This window comes from Acanthopagrus latus, chromosome 10, assembly GCF_904848185.1.
Source record: "Acanthopagrus latus isolate v.2019 chromosome 10, fAcaLat1.1, whole genome shotgun sequence".
NCBI classification, from domain to species: domain Eukaryota; kingdom Metazoa; phylum Chordata; class Actinopteri; order Spariformes; family Sparidae; genus Acanthopagrus; species Acanthopagrus latus.
Window position 1 is genome coordinate 15,456,432 of NC_051048.1, and position 14,290 is coordinate 15,470,721.

Here is a 14,290-nt window from a genome sequence, read left to right on the forward strand (position 1 = left end):
GTTAAGTGAGCCTTTTCTGAAAGTGTCATATTTTCAGGAACAGAGTAGAATAGGTTAGACTTTATTTGTAACACAGGTTAAGTTGAATAACCTGAAGATTTGCAAAAGTTCCAAACCGGGGGAGTAATTTCTACGTGTTAATTCTTCAAATTAAAATGCTAAATAGCTTGAAAATTGTCAGCTTTGTCACCTGAGAGTATTCACAGTAATGGCTGTTTTATTTGACAGGAAGCAGATTGTATTGTTAGATCAAAGCAGCGGCTAAAAGCTTGATATATCTTCTGCTGCACACGATGATACTGATTGATCATGGGGGTGGATGGAATCAAAACATGGCCACCTATTAACTTCCCATTTCAGAAAGACAAGACAAATTGTTGTGGGGTTTTTTTTGTTTTTTTTTATCAGTATCATTCTTAATAGTCACAGAAATTCTTAACCAGAACACATATTAGAGTGATGCCTGCTGGATTTAATACTGGGGAATCGTCTGGGACCACAAGGATTAGCATGACATCAGTCTGAAAGATTCATTCACAGAATGACAACAAACATCCTTCGTGAGGCAGGGAGTGACACGGAAGGACCGGCAGCCATTTAGCTATTTGTACAGAAAAAATAAATACCAGCGATGTGAGGAGTCTCATTCAATGACGAACCAGCGGTTAGCAATATGGCACTCGAAATCTGAATTCATCTCTCCACAGGCACAAAGCAACAGAAGCATTTTCATCCATGTGGAATTTCAAGACTTCATGTTTCAATAATGAGTGATAACTTGGCGTGCAACGTTAAAAAAAAAAAAAAAACAAATTAAAATTTTTAAAAAAATACAAATCATCAGCATCAGAGGAGAGGCATGCGGGGGTAAAAACAGCAAAATACAACTTGCATCAAAACATATATTCTCAGGGAAATAATATAATATTCATACGCTGCTGTCCAATGAAAAGCCTCATTACTCCAGCTTTGGGTTTTTTGGTATGTATTTGATTATTTTACTCTTACTGACAGTCTCAGAACTGTAAGGCTCAATCAACATCTGATGGAGCGATCAGCGGGAAGTTAAACACTTTTCCTGCGATGTGCCGTCAACGCGTTTAATGGAAAACGACGAGCTCTTCATTTGACAGCAGCAATTCACTGTTTCTGCTACATTCACAGTACTGAAAGAGGATAGGATCGTCTATCGGTGCACTGGTACAAGACAGTACTGTATACTGAAACAACACCACAGCAATAACTAGAGGACAGTTACTGATATTCAGGTAAACATGACAAAAAAAGTCTAACATCGCTCAAAGTCCACACTAATTATAACTGTCGACACAGTCATTTCAGCTGCTTCTTTTGTTGGCAAAATGGCTGCTTTTGTCATCAGGCTTCAGACGAGCACCACAAATCAACAATATTTTATCTGACATCAAAATTGGCCCTATAATTGGTCCGTTGAAATGTTTTCTCAAAAACAGGGTGATAAACAATAACAAGCAGAGCTTCTCGGATGAAGAAGACAGTAGCTTAGTCTGGGTGGCAGGTTTACATTCTTGGCAGTAACAGCACCTCTTTTATGTTGGAACGATAAACGCTGACAGCCATTTCCATTCGCAGCAAAGTGCGCTCAAATTATAAACTTCACTGACTTTAGCATTCCACCGAGAAAATACAATTTTTGGATTTTTCCTTTCTTTTTTTTCATCTTTTTTTTTTGTTTGTTTTTTTTGAATGTATACTAAGTTTTACTGTAACACTCTTGGTCGACATAGAATCAAAATGCAGAAGTTTTACAAACAAATCATACAAATACATTCCACTGACGTTGGTGGTCACATTCATGTGAGGTGGCTGGAGCGGCGTTGCTGTTGCAGCATGTGCCCACTGTGAGGCAGCATGTAGGTATCCTGGCTTGTGTTCAGTGCAATTTCTCCTCAGTGTTGTAAAAACTGACATACTGTAGCACATTCTGCGTCTGGCTCCCGACTGTTCGCTGATTTGGCCTCTCGCACAGCAACCGCAGGCGGGACTCTAAAATGGAGAGCTGGAGACTGTCATTGGCCTGTTCATCAAAAACACACTTCAGTTCAAGGCTCCGGCATGGGTTGCGATACAATGACCGATAAATCTGGCAGTGCGTGTTTAAAACGCCGAAGGGCACGAAAACGCATCAGCACTGTGATAAAAGTGTTTGATGCCGGGTGTCTGTGGCTCCAGGGGGCCCCAAAAGTGCCACATTTACCATGTGCCAGTCGGTTTGGGGGGATGTGACAAGGGATGAATAGTTTGGAAATATGCACCAATTAATGAGAACATCAACTGGAATAATAAAGGGCCTTAATCTAACAACTGTTATCCTCTATATATAGTTTTATATGTCGATAGTATATCATTATTGTGAAATGGGACTACTGATATTGTTGTATATATTATGACATAGGTGTCTTCTTTTCTTCAGTCATCACAACATTATTATTTGATCATCAATATTTAAGTATTTTGTCTTTTTTGCCGTACATAGCATTTTTGAAGTGTTTAAGAGGAAACTTCAAAATATCGAGATATAGATATATATATATCTATATATATCTATATATAGATATATATAGATATATATAGATATAATGTATCACAATATAGCCTAAAAATTACACAATATTATTTTAAGGTAATATCCCCCAGCCCTAGCTGATACCGCCTAGTTCTTATTCATAAAACATTTCTGTTTAATCAATTTAACACAAACTGATTGCTATTTTTTGCTCAGTGGCCCGAAATGAGTTTAATCTGACTATGAGTTCTTGCATTCTTCTGTTGTTCAGTGCCAATTTGTGCATTGGCTTTGATAATAGAATTAATATTAAGGCAAATGCATGATTTCAGTAGTTCCAACCCCAGAAGCAGGACCCCCCCCCCCCCAGGGAGTGAGAGCACCCCAGAGTGCCGGACCCCCTGGAGTGTGGGGGTGCAACAGGAAGACTTCCTTTACTGATTAATTTAACCTCTGCAGTCTTGAAAACATGTACTCCAATCAAACAATCCTAGAGTAGCAATCTGCTTTTTGACTAAACTGTTCACAGCTTATATTCATATGCAGCCTTCGATGAGATGCATAACTGCATTCCAGTTTTTTTTTCTTTTTTTCTTTCTTTCTTTTTTTTTAAATCAACTGTAGATGATCCGACATCAAGGTGTTTGCCATGCAGCCACAATTTTCTTTTGGACAGTCTTATGTTAAAGGAATACATGAAATTAGTGAAAGAAGGTGAAAGACTGATACCACTCTCACTTTTTGTCAAAAAAAACAAGAAGCAGTAAGTTACGTAGGTTTCTCATAAAGACTGGAAACAGGGGGATACAGCTAACCTTTCAGATTCCAGGAAGTATCTTTGCCCAGTGAGAAAAAGTCCGGCAGATAAACCCCTGTAAAGCCCCAACGTGTCTTTTAATCTTTTGCTTCCGTACCGATTAAAAAAAACAAGATATAGTGTCATAATGTCATTAAAGTGTGTCAGAGGTTTTGTAACCAGGCAGGCTGTTCACCATTGTTTCCTGTCTTTATGCTAAGCTAAGCTTACACACTGCTGGCTACATGTGGCAACATGTTTAGCATACACACATGACAGTGTTATCAGTTTCTCTCAACACCATTGTGCAACTAGACAAAACGGCACTTCCTGGCGCTGTAATGTTTCTGCTTATAGCGTGTACAGAATCTAACAACAGCAGCTTTAATAGAGCAGACTGTATCACAACCACAGTCACGCAGCATTATGATGACGATAACGGGAGCTACCCATAATAAAAATTAATTGTTGCACACTTTCAAAACTGTTATCATCTACAATATATAATGAAATTCACTTAAGAGTTTAGGGGCAATTCTTTGCAGGACACCAGGAGTTGATTCGGAGACAAGTAGGCACCAAAAATGTCAATAAAAATCATATTTGGAATGAAATGAATAGTGACTTTGATTTTAGCAGTCAAAGCCAGCATCTTTCTTACCTGGTTATAGGTGCACATCAAACACTCCTTCCTCCACCGTCTCTATGTCCTCTTCAGCAATTACTGGAAACAGAGAATGTCGGGGAAAAGAGAAACGAGGAACAGATCGGTCAGTCAAATGAAAACCCTGCCCGAAGTCGATGAAATGTGTGCTCTTTGTCTGTCCACTTCGTTTGCCCTTACAGCGCCGTGCAGCCTTATTGATCAAACGCATTCACGCTAATATAAAACACGGCCTGGCGGGGCACCGTTTCTGATAATGCCTAATGAAAACATTGCGTCTATGAGTCGGTGGCCTCTGCCGCGGTGGGGCCAATCATATTTCCATTGCAAATTGCACTCCATTGTTTTGCGAATATCTGGCAAATGTCAGCGCTCCATATGCTCGGAGGAAAACAAAAAGCACCCTTCAAAACGCGGAGGTATTGCAGCGGTGACACTAAGTGCTGTAAACGTGTTACAAACACTGCTCAAAGCTATACTTTACTGAGAGGACGACTGCATTAGACTGTCCTGGATGGGGAAAAAAAAGAAAATGATTACTATTTTGTCTGCCAGCGCATTTTTGCACATTGTGAGAAAATAGCCTAGATGTAAGTTCTCATTCAAAATTGAACATCAAACAAGAAACACCCGCGTTTGGCAGGGTTTACTTATTGTAAAGAATTGCATACATAAAGCAAACCTGGAACAAATAAATTGATTTTGCTCCTTTCTTCAAATCACTTTGTGATCAGAAACCCTACAATGCCATGAGAGGATCCTGCATGTCACCGTGATGTTGTCGAACGAGACGGACAAAGCTTAGAGAAACTTCAGTCACCGCAATGTCAAGAGTTCAACTACTTGACATCAAGGTTGGCAATTTTAATACGCCACTCTCATGAGACATTCACAGATTCACTGCTGTGAGTCATCATCACTGAAAACTCCAGTTTATGTGGGCAGGAGGTTACAATTTACCATATCGCACGTGTCACACAAGTTTCATTTTGCAGAGGATTCCTCTTTGCGATCAATTTGTCATGGCTTCCAACCCATTTTGAAAGCATTTTGGCCAAATGAACCATCAGACTCCCTCACGAAAGCACCACCCACCTGTGTTCTGCAGGCTTGGCGGGGTGTTGGCAGGTGGAGGGAAGCTGTAGGATCTGGCCTGGAGGGCAGGCGGCGTCTCGTGGCTGATGCTCTTGGTCCTCTTCCGGCACTCGACAGCCAGGCGGCTCCGGCAGGCCTTGTGGCAGTTCACCCCGCAGGCTGCCGCCGGAGCGTCCATTCGGAGGGAGGAGGAGGACGACGGCAAGGAGAGGTTACGGGAGAGGAGGGGAGGACGGCGGGGCCGGAAGAGAGGTAGGGAGAGTCGCCGGGAGAGCAGGCGAGGGGAGGAGAGAGGGAGAGGGTCAGACAGAGGGACGGATGCAAACAGAAACATCGGGGCAAACGGAAGAGCCAGCGGTGACAGCAGAGAGCCTCTACACGCCGTGCATACACATGAACGCTTGCACACGCACACGGTTAGGCCAACTGTGCCTGACAACAACTCTGCCAGCCAGCGGGAGTCTAAGAGGAGGGGAGCGATGGGTCATCGAGCAAGGCAAAACATATGAGAGTCAAAGAACCTGAGCACCCACTCACACGCTGTTGGTAGCTGTGTCGCAGCAAACACAATGTCTTTTGGCCTGCACATGATTTTCCTCGATGACATTTTAGGACAGTCTGACACTCTCAACAAAGGCCTTTTTGCAATCCCAGTTCCATGTCATTATCCCATCTTCACAGTATAACAGGCTCATTTTTTTTTTTTCTCCTCCAGATACGAAGTGTATTACCCTCGTGCCCCTTATTCATGCTGAAACGTCTCAACTGCAGAGGGAGACGCAATTAATAACCTTTCTCTTCTTTCTACTTATTAATCATTTCACAGCACTTTCTTCTCTTAGTTTGTTGCTCTGACTTAACTGTGCTATTATTACATCGGCAGCCAACTTCTCAGCGGCCACGTGACGCACACAAAGACTGGGATGAACCCCAAAATGTCCACAGCAAGGGAGGAATTAAGGAATGGTCGGGCACTGTGGGAAATTCTTGTTTTCTTGCTGAGAGTTAGGCCGTAAAATTGATAGAGCTCTCATATTCGTCCATTATAAATGGAACTACTGCTAGCTGTTGGGTTAACTGAAGCTTAGCATCACGCACTGCAGCTCCCTTTAAATATTCAGCAGAATCCCACGAATCGATTTTTATTTTCAGTGGTAACATTCTAAACTTCAGTTAAAAGTTCTCACTATTGACAAACAATAAAATGCTCCCTCGAAACTTTATTAAACAAGCAAAGGTTGCAACTTTATTATGGCAATTTTATCAGTGATATAATTATTAACTACATTTGAATTACCGTAACTATTGATTTAACATTTATTAAAAATGGTTAATATAAAGGGTTCCCTAAGCCCTCAGGTGATAATTTAGCGAAAGAATGTAGCGGGTGACACTTGTTGCTGTTATCATACCTGTACTGTATTCATATACAAGTTAGAATATTGGCATCACAACAACACACTTCATTCAAAGACACTGAGATGTCTCTCAAATTCATGTCAAAATCTTTTAACGTCTACTGCCGTGAAACACACACCCAACGACACACTCACATTCAAAGCGTTCAGCGCACTCCAGCTCCGGCACTGCGGAGGGTGATTCATTTCAATTATGTCCCTGCCGCTCTCTCTACCTCCCCGAGTACGGCCTAACAATGGTAATGGGGATGAATGGCTGTGAGGCTTTCTCATTGACTTCCTGTGGTCTCATTAATGCACTGGGACAAGCCAGAACACTCGCAGTCTCCCAGTCCGACTCGGAGACGTGCACTCCTCCACACAGGGGATGAGGTGGGAGAGTGGAGTGTTTGGGGATGTAAGTGTTGTGTGTGTGTGCGTGTGTCTGTGTGTGTGTGTTTGTGTGCGTACAAAGTGCTTGCGTTTGCTCTCTTATCACCTCCCTGCCATTTTTCACTCCCGTTGTCTGAGCAGCAGCAATCATGTGGGCTTGTTTGTCTTTTAATTATTGAGTTACCTTGCGCGTGGCCAGAAAAGCTTAAATAAAAGAGGGTTTTTTTTTTCTCTCTTTTTTTTTATTCAAAGCAATTACCAAAAAACAAGTTTAATGATTAAAGTAGGACATGTCTTGGTAATTAAGATGTTAGACGTTGATGGAATAAGAATATTGGCTGTCTTCCTAAACGCAGGTGCAGGTTGCTGAGAACACCGCAAGAAAAGGACCACAGCGCCTGAAAAGCCCCTTTGGGCATTAATTACTCCAGTTGCTATGCAACTCAAATGCTTGATGTTAACTTGCAGGCCTTACTTAGCCAGACTGAGATTAACCTGAATGCATGAGGAAGCAATTAATGCTGAGAATAAGAATGGAAGAGACAGTCGGTGATTGAAATGCTTGGGTTTTTTTTTAAGGAAAGAACAATCTGAACAGGAACACACTACATCCTCTGACACACAAGGTCTCTGCATACACACTGTTTTTGTAAGTCCCATCTCTGCATTGACATAATACTTCACTTTTTCCAAAGAAAATCTGGAAACAATGTCTGTGCAAGCAAATAACTGAACACTGTGGTGTGGGGGCAAGCACAGGCGATGAATGCTGTAGACAGTACTGGAAACAATGCTTAATTCTCAAAAAAAAAAGTGAAATCCTTCCTGTTAATTCTGCCTACTCTCATTCTCTCCCATTCATGAGGCTGAGCTGTAATCAATCACACCTTGAAAGACTCCAGCAGACGGAAACTTGCACGATTTGCATTTTGGCATCATTTCCAAAGTTTTTGGTTTTTTTTGCTTGACATCTGGATGGCAACATATGTAGCGTAAGTTATTTAGTGCACTGAGCGTCCGCATATTATCACTACTTACTTTTTTAGCATCAGCACAGACCACCGGCGGGGAAAGAAGCAAGCTGAGCGTGTGTTTTTTGAAGCTAATGACCACCGGGATGTGAGGAGGATGGGATGTGTTGGAGGCTGCCCGTGTGTATGTACATTTCTGAAATGAACCAGCTTCCTCAAACACTGCTCTGCCGGGAGGCTTGAAAGGGCAAATAACTGTGGATTGTGTGTAGTGTGGTCTCAGCCGATGGAGCTTATCCAGCTGTTAGTGAGCCTGAGCTTTGTGTGTGAACATCCATTAAAAGAGTGCGATATATTTGCTAGGGTTTCTGCGTTGATGACATTTGCTCAGCACTTCAACTCTCTGGATCTTAGCTACAGAGAGCGAGCACACACACACACACACACACACACACATTTGTGTAGCAGATTAAGCTCCAAATGAATTGCTCTCTTACCTTTACACTTGTAGCCTTGCTTGTAGAAGCCCCATATCTACGGTACAAAAAGACATGGAGAAAGGAAAGGGCGTTAATTGGGATGTGTTTTGATTTGCACCTAGGCAGGAGGAATGTTAAAATCATCAGGGTGTTGCGGCAATTATTGAGTTCTGAGCTGACAGAAGGTATAAATTCTACGTTCAGGGTTGCAGGGATCAAATACTCCTCTGTTCTTTACGGCCAAAGTTCTTAGAGAACAAATATAAGACTTATATTCCAAATAATAAGATATAAGAATAATATAAGATCCAAATATCATGGAGTCGTATACTGCATACTGTGTTACATGGTCATAAGGTCCAAAAACCAACATAGAGAAACTGAAGAGAATAATAAATAGCACTTGTGAAATGACCGGGAAGATGAGAATCTAGCGGACAGATATGAAAAAACAAAGCTTCCGATATGAGCTCTCAGTGTGGTTTCCTGTTCTGTGTTGTTGGCATAAACGCCACTGATGAACATGCCACAACTTCCTCATCTGAAACATTCTGCACACACAAAGGCCAGTCCCAACATAACTTATAATCAGCAGATCGAGCAGCAAAAGATGTTCGTCCAGTGTTAAGTTGATTTAGCGTATCTATATATCTATTAGTATCATAGCATCAGCTGCAAGTCGCATCTACACTGCGTGATATGATTATCTATGATAAAATGTTATGTTGTTATCACAAGAACATTTCTCAAAATGACTTTATTTTTGTCACAGCGGAAGCAATACGTCGCCACACCTTTTGTTTTTTTGGTTTTTTTTTTCACTTTGAAGATAACCAAGAGCCACTAAAAACATGTGCAGCAGTTTGTTTGTGCCTGATTCTTTAAGGACACTGAATGCATAGTGTCTTTTTGACATTTTTACTTCCAGCCCCCGATCTGCAATTGTAATCATTCCATCGATGTCTTTTAAAATCGCTCTGTAACACTCTGCCAAATTAACTGCATCGTAATGTATTCAATTTACACTGCGTGGTAAAAAAACCAAAGACAATCTTCCACATCACAGCCGACAGAATCAAGTTATGACACTAGCCGAAAGGACTACAGCTGTTTTGCATGGCTTAGTCTGTTAGCTACGGACGTCATAAACTTTACCTCATTGCTCGCTATTAAGCATGCCATAAAAATGTTAGATTAATTTCCTGATTCTCTGACGGCCATTAGCTTATGTTCAGCACGCCACAGTGATGAAAATCAGCCTGCAAAGGCGGCTTGTGTGACGTCTTGCTGCCTTTTTGCTGGTCAGTGTTATTTTCGTCAATGTGCATATTGCGCATGGGCCTTTTGTGGTCAGCCACCTTCAAATGCAACGTCGAGGAGAATATCAATCATATCAAAATAGTATCGGCTCGCATCTTTAGCTTTGAAACTGTTATGCGTTGGCTACCTCAGTGTCAAGCACCAAAGCTGTGGTGAGCAGTGAAATTTAATGAAAGGAAACCGATGCCTAAAAAAAGTTAAACAAACTACAAACTTGTGGTCCGTAAAAGAGCTGAAACACGTTAAGGCACTCTTCACATCTTGGTATCCCACATCGATGCTGCGAAAACCAAGCCCAAGACTGACAATAAAAACAAATGAAGACAGAATGAAAGTGACAGAGACGGAGGGAAAGAAGGAGGGAGAGAGAGGAGGTTGGCGGGACAGAGGGGGTGGAGGGCCGAGATCAAGCGGGACACAGGGAGCGCACAGACAGTGGGGGAACAATGACATGAAAGAGCCGAGCTGGAGATCACACGCTGCACTGGCACATCTGAGGAGGCACAAAATATCCTGACCTCTTCACACACACACACACACACACACACGCACACACACACGAACCTACATGTATGCATGCAATCACACACACACACTTGCAGACGCACACAAGCAAAGACACACACACACACAGTGGGAAACCGCAAATGCAGCCAGAGGCTGTACAACAAAGAGAAGTCAGTTACGAGCCGAACATCTAAACACAGCGATCATCACAGCTCTGCCTACACTGACTGACCTTTAGTGCCTTCGTAGACTGAAAACACAATGCTCTACGAACAAGTGGTGGAAACACACTGACTTGTTACACTTCTTTGACAGTTTACCATACCAAGCTTTTAGAAAACCCATACCAATAATCTCGAAATGACGGCACTCGTGCTGGAATGTTGTCTGAGTTTTATTGTGATGGAAACGTGCTACTTTTACTGGGGGCGGTTCCACATCTCCCAGGGAGAGATTTAATTTTATATTCTTGGAATCCTTCGCTGATGCCTCCTTATACGCTCACTCGCTTTTGATCAGCATATTGTGTGTGACTGAGCATGACGCTCGAGCTGACATGTTAGATGTTAATGCATTCAAAATTAAATCTAGCGAGCATTATGTTTGTGATTACCGGATGGTTCATGTGGTACTGAATGTTTCTTACTTAACAGGGAGTGATGGTAAATATTTTTTTTCAATTTTGCTGAAGGTCAGTGTTTTTCTCCAGTTAAAAACCGTCAACTAACACACAGTAAAAGTGACAACAATTCCATGTCAGCTCCTATTTTTTTCCTGAACTGTTTGACACAACAGCAGAGATTAACAGACAACGCTTTTAACACACACTGAGGAGGGATGACACTTCCCATTCGAATAACAACATTATCATTTTTCATTTCAATTACCACCCTTTTGTAAAGTGAATCGAAATGTGTGAACACGTTAGGCTTGGTAGTTTTCTCAGAACACGCTGACAGATCAACCATTAGCAGTATCAACGGCAAGAAAAACACAAATCGCAAAACGGCACTGAAATAAGACGGAATGTCTGTTCAGTCAGCGTGTGTGTGTGTGTGTGTGTGTGTGTGTGTGTGTGTGTGTGTGTGTAAGCAGCCAATTCTTCTTAACTGCAACCAAATCTACCCTCGGGTACAAATAAAGTTACCTTACCTCAATATGAAACTACAGTTTAATGGCGGACGAGGGGTAGAGGGGCAGCTACAAGGGGTCTGTCCAAAGGTCAATTAAAGCTCCCTACCAACACCTTTACACCTCAGTAATTAACACATTATATCTTGAGTCCGGACATCAACATTAAGTTGCTATGCAACCAGCAGAGACTCTTGTTCTTGTTTTTCATCTTTGTTTTATTTATTTTTTGTTTGTTTTTTTTTACAATACGTAATGTGGGAATAATCGCAGAGTTTTATAGGTGCAGGTCTTTTAACCTGTGGGCGGAGCTGGGTTTGCTGTTTCCTCCTGTTTACAATCTACTATCTTAATGCTAAGTTAACTGTCTCCTGGCTTACAGTAGAATCTAATGGCCGAATATGACAGAGGCATCGATCTTCTCATCTAACAAATAGCAAGTAAGCCAGGCACTATTCCTTTAACTGTCTGTAATGTTCAAACAAAGAGAAAAAAGTCAACTGCAGCCTGGGACGTTTGAGGACTTCTTTACACTTGTAATCCTCCTCCACGCTGCACGCACTGCACAAACAGGACCGAACAGATCCAGAAACGAAGGACTGTGCATAGTACTAAAGAAACGCTGCTGACAGTGTCGTCATCAGCTGGATTTACAGCTGTTGTGTCTGGTTTGAACATCAGTGGAAGATAATTAGTGCAAACAGAACCAAAAACTCCACTGTGGCCTGTAACTGCTGTCCCAGTTACAGGGACTGGAAACAGATTTGTTTTGGCACACCCCTCTCCGCCGCCAAAGTCTGCAGGCCAGCAGGATAAGGTCAGCGAGACATGTCCACGGGAGGTTTGTTCACAAGTGCTGGCTTGCAGTATGAACCTAAATGCCCCAAATACATAAAAGAAAGTGCTTTGCAGCTTGGACCCAGGAAAACAATCAGCGGGCACGATGACCTGAAGAAACAGCAAACTTGCTTGACTGTGTTGCTTGATTAAAGAACAAAATGCCAAAACAGACGGCCCGAAAAGAATTCTGCTGGGTAAGAACATTTTCCCAGGCTCTGCTTTTCAGTCAAGTTGAGTCTTTGTCAGGCTGTATGAACTGCAACAGAAGACAAAACAAGACTCTTTTTTTTAATCTGATTCTACGAAGGTAAACAGTGAGAAGCCCAGTGAGACTCTCTGAGATCTCTCATATACAAGCGCTCTGAGCCTCTAGCTATAAAACTCCCTGTATTCTCGTGAGATGCGAAAAAAAAAAAAAACCTGAGACGTGTTGTCTCGCCTTGCGCACTTAGTAAAACTCATCTGTGAGCCATTAATTAGGATGTAAGGCCAAAGGTGGCTGCAGGCAAAACAGCACACGATTATGAAGATCCATGCGAGACACTGGGGTGAGTGAACTCTGCGGTGTTTACAGGCGGCCCGGCTTGGCTTGTGCGTCGCATTCGAGACGAGTGTTGAAAAATGGGCTGCGGGAAAATATTGTTTTAGCACCGGGGCCAAGAGGGAAAACACAAAGCAGGCAGAGGAGGAAGCGGCTAATGTATCTACTGCTGCCACACACACACACACACATATTGAAAGGAAGAAGCACGCTGCCAGAGTCCTTATCTTTCCCTGCTCTCTACTCTGAGTTTCCCCTCATGCCAATATGAAATGCCAGCGTTTCCCCTGGAGAATGTGTATGTGTGTGAGTGAGTGTGTTTCTGAGTGTAAATGAAATGTCATAGATTATATGAATACACGTTATCTATTGCATACCTCTCTTTTAAGTGTTCTCCCTCTCTGGCTTAGAAATGAATGGGGAGTCATCTCCATGTCTGCGGTTCAATACGAGGGCCCTATTCCTGTTCTCATTACAGCTGAGTGCTGACTCACTGTCGGTGTCTAAATAACAGAAGGCTTCACAGGGGACTTCGGGGAATGTTAAGGGCCACAGGACACACACACACACACAGACACAGCTGCAACACTGGCATAGAGGAGGGTTATCATCTCGCCCAATTACCTTCCTCCCATATTTCCCAGAGTGCACCTTCAGCAGTGTGTGGCCGTAGCTCAAAGTAATTGGCATTGCCCTGACCTGACAGGAGGAACCTCTGAGAGATGGGCCTATCATGCGCTGACGGCGACAAGTAATGAAGTGCAGATAGTCTGTAAGGCTACATGGCCACGTAGCGGCAGAGCGAGCACAAGCGACCTCCGACCTTTCGAAACCAACACGTGCCATCAGTTGGGTCACTGAACAAATCAATGCATTTGAAAAACGCAAAGCCAAATGAGAGAAAGATCGATATCTGTTTAAGGCTTTCGTGGAGGCCTGAGGGGATTATAAATCAGGCAGATGACTCTGCGTTCAAAATAATCTATAATGTACAAAAGCCTAAAACGTGTAATAATAGGCGTTTACTCACGAAGCCGGCGCAGTGCTCGCAGAACGTGGGTTTGACGTAAGTGGCCTCAGTGAAAGTGTGGATGAAACCCATCTTGCAGTTCAGCAGAGAGCTGGCCTTCATAAAGTAGTCTATCATCTCGTCTCTGCTGATCTTCCCGTCTCTGTGTGAGGAAGCAAAGGAGAGAGGTGAGCTCCGGACAGGGCGGGTTGGGTCAGTTCGAAAGCGGGTTCGAACTGCGCCGATTTCACAGCAGCGGATAAATCTGCGGATGCTCACTGGTTCTTGTCCAGCTCTCCAAACTTGCTGAGGTAAGGGAAGTTGTTCCTGATTGCTTCAAACTCATCTCTGGAGATGTTGCCGTCTCCGTCTGTGTCGAAGTTCTTGAAGACCGACTGTGGACGTGAAGGTTGTGAAGGTTAGTCTCTGTGTGGATTCCGCTTAGCTTTCATTTCAAAGCTTGTGCTTTGATTTAGGAAGGTTGATTTTAGAGAGTTTCTATTTTTTCTATTTTGTGGTAAATGACGAGAATGATGAGAATGTGAATTTACATTTACAGACCTACATACATATCTGCATATTTGTATTGAAACATTTCAACA

At 42.6% G+C, this 14,290-nt stretch overlaps 1 protein-coding gene across 3 annotated transcripts in view; it reads right to left on the reverse strand.

Moving 5' to 3' along the window:
- Positions 1 to 380: 380 nt before the first annotated feature.
- LOC119027385 (RAS guanyl-releasing protein 2-like) overlaps positions 381 to 14,290 on the reverse strand; it is a 41,296-nt gene continuing 27,386 nt past the window's right edge. For 2 of the 3 annotated variants that reach the window (XM_037112542.1, XM_037112540.1), the window contains exons 12-17: positions 13,968 to 14,083; positions 13,710 to 13,851; positions 8,359 to 8,395; positions 5,101 to 5,259; positions 4,003 to 4,065; positions 381 to 2,025 (exon numbers count right to left, since the gene is read on the reverse strand). In XM_037112542.1, coding sequence (XP_036968437.1) covers positions 4,007 to 4,065; positions 5,101 to 5,259; positions 8,359 to 8,395; positions 13,710 to 13,851; positions 13,968 to 14,083 — 513 coding nt within the window. In that variant the 3' untranslated portion in view covers positions 381 to 2,025; positions 4,003 to 4,006. Of the gene's footprint in view, positions 2,039 to 4,002; positions 4,066 to 5,100; positions 5,260 to 8,358; positions 8,396 to 13,709; positions 13,852 to 13,967; positions 14,084 to 14,290 lie in introns of all 3 variants that reach the window. The other variant, XM_037112541.1, reaches the window with a different exon arrangement.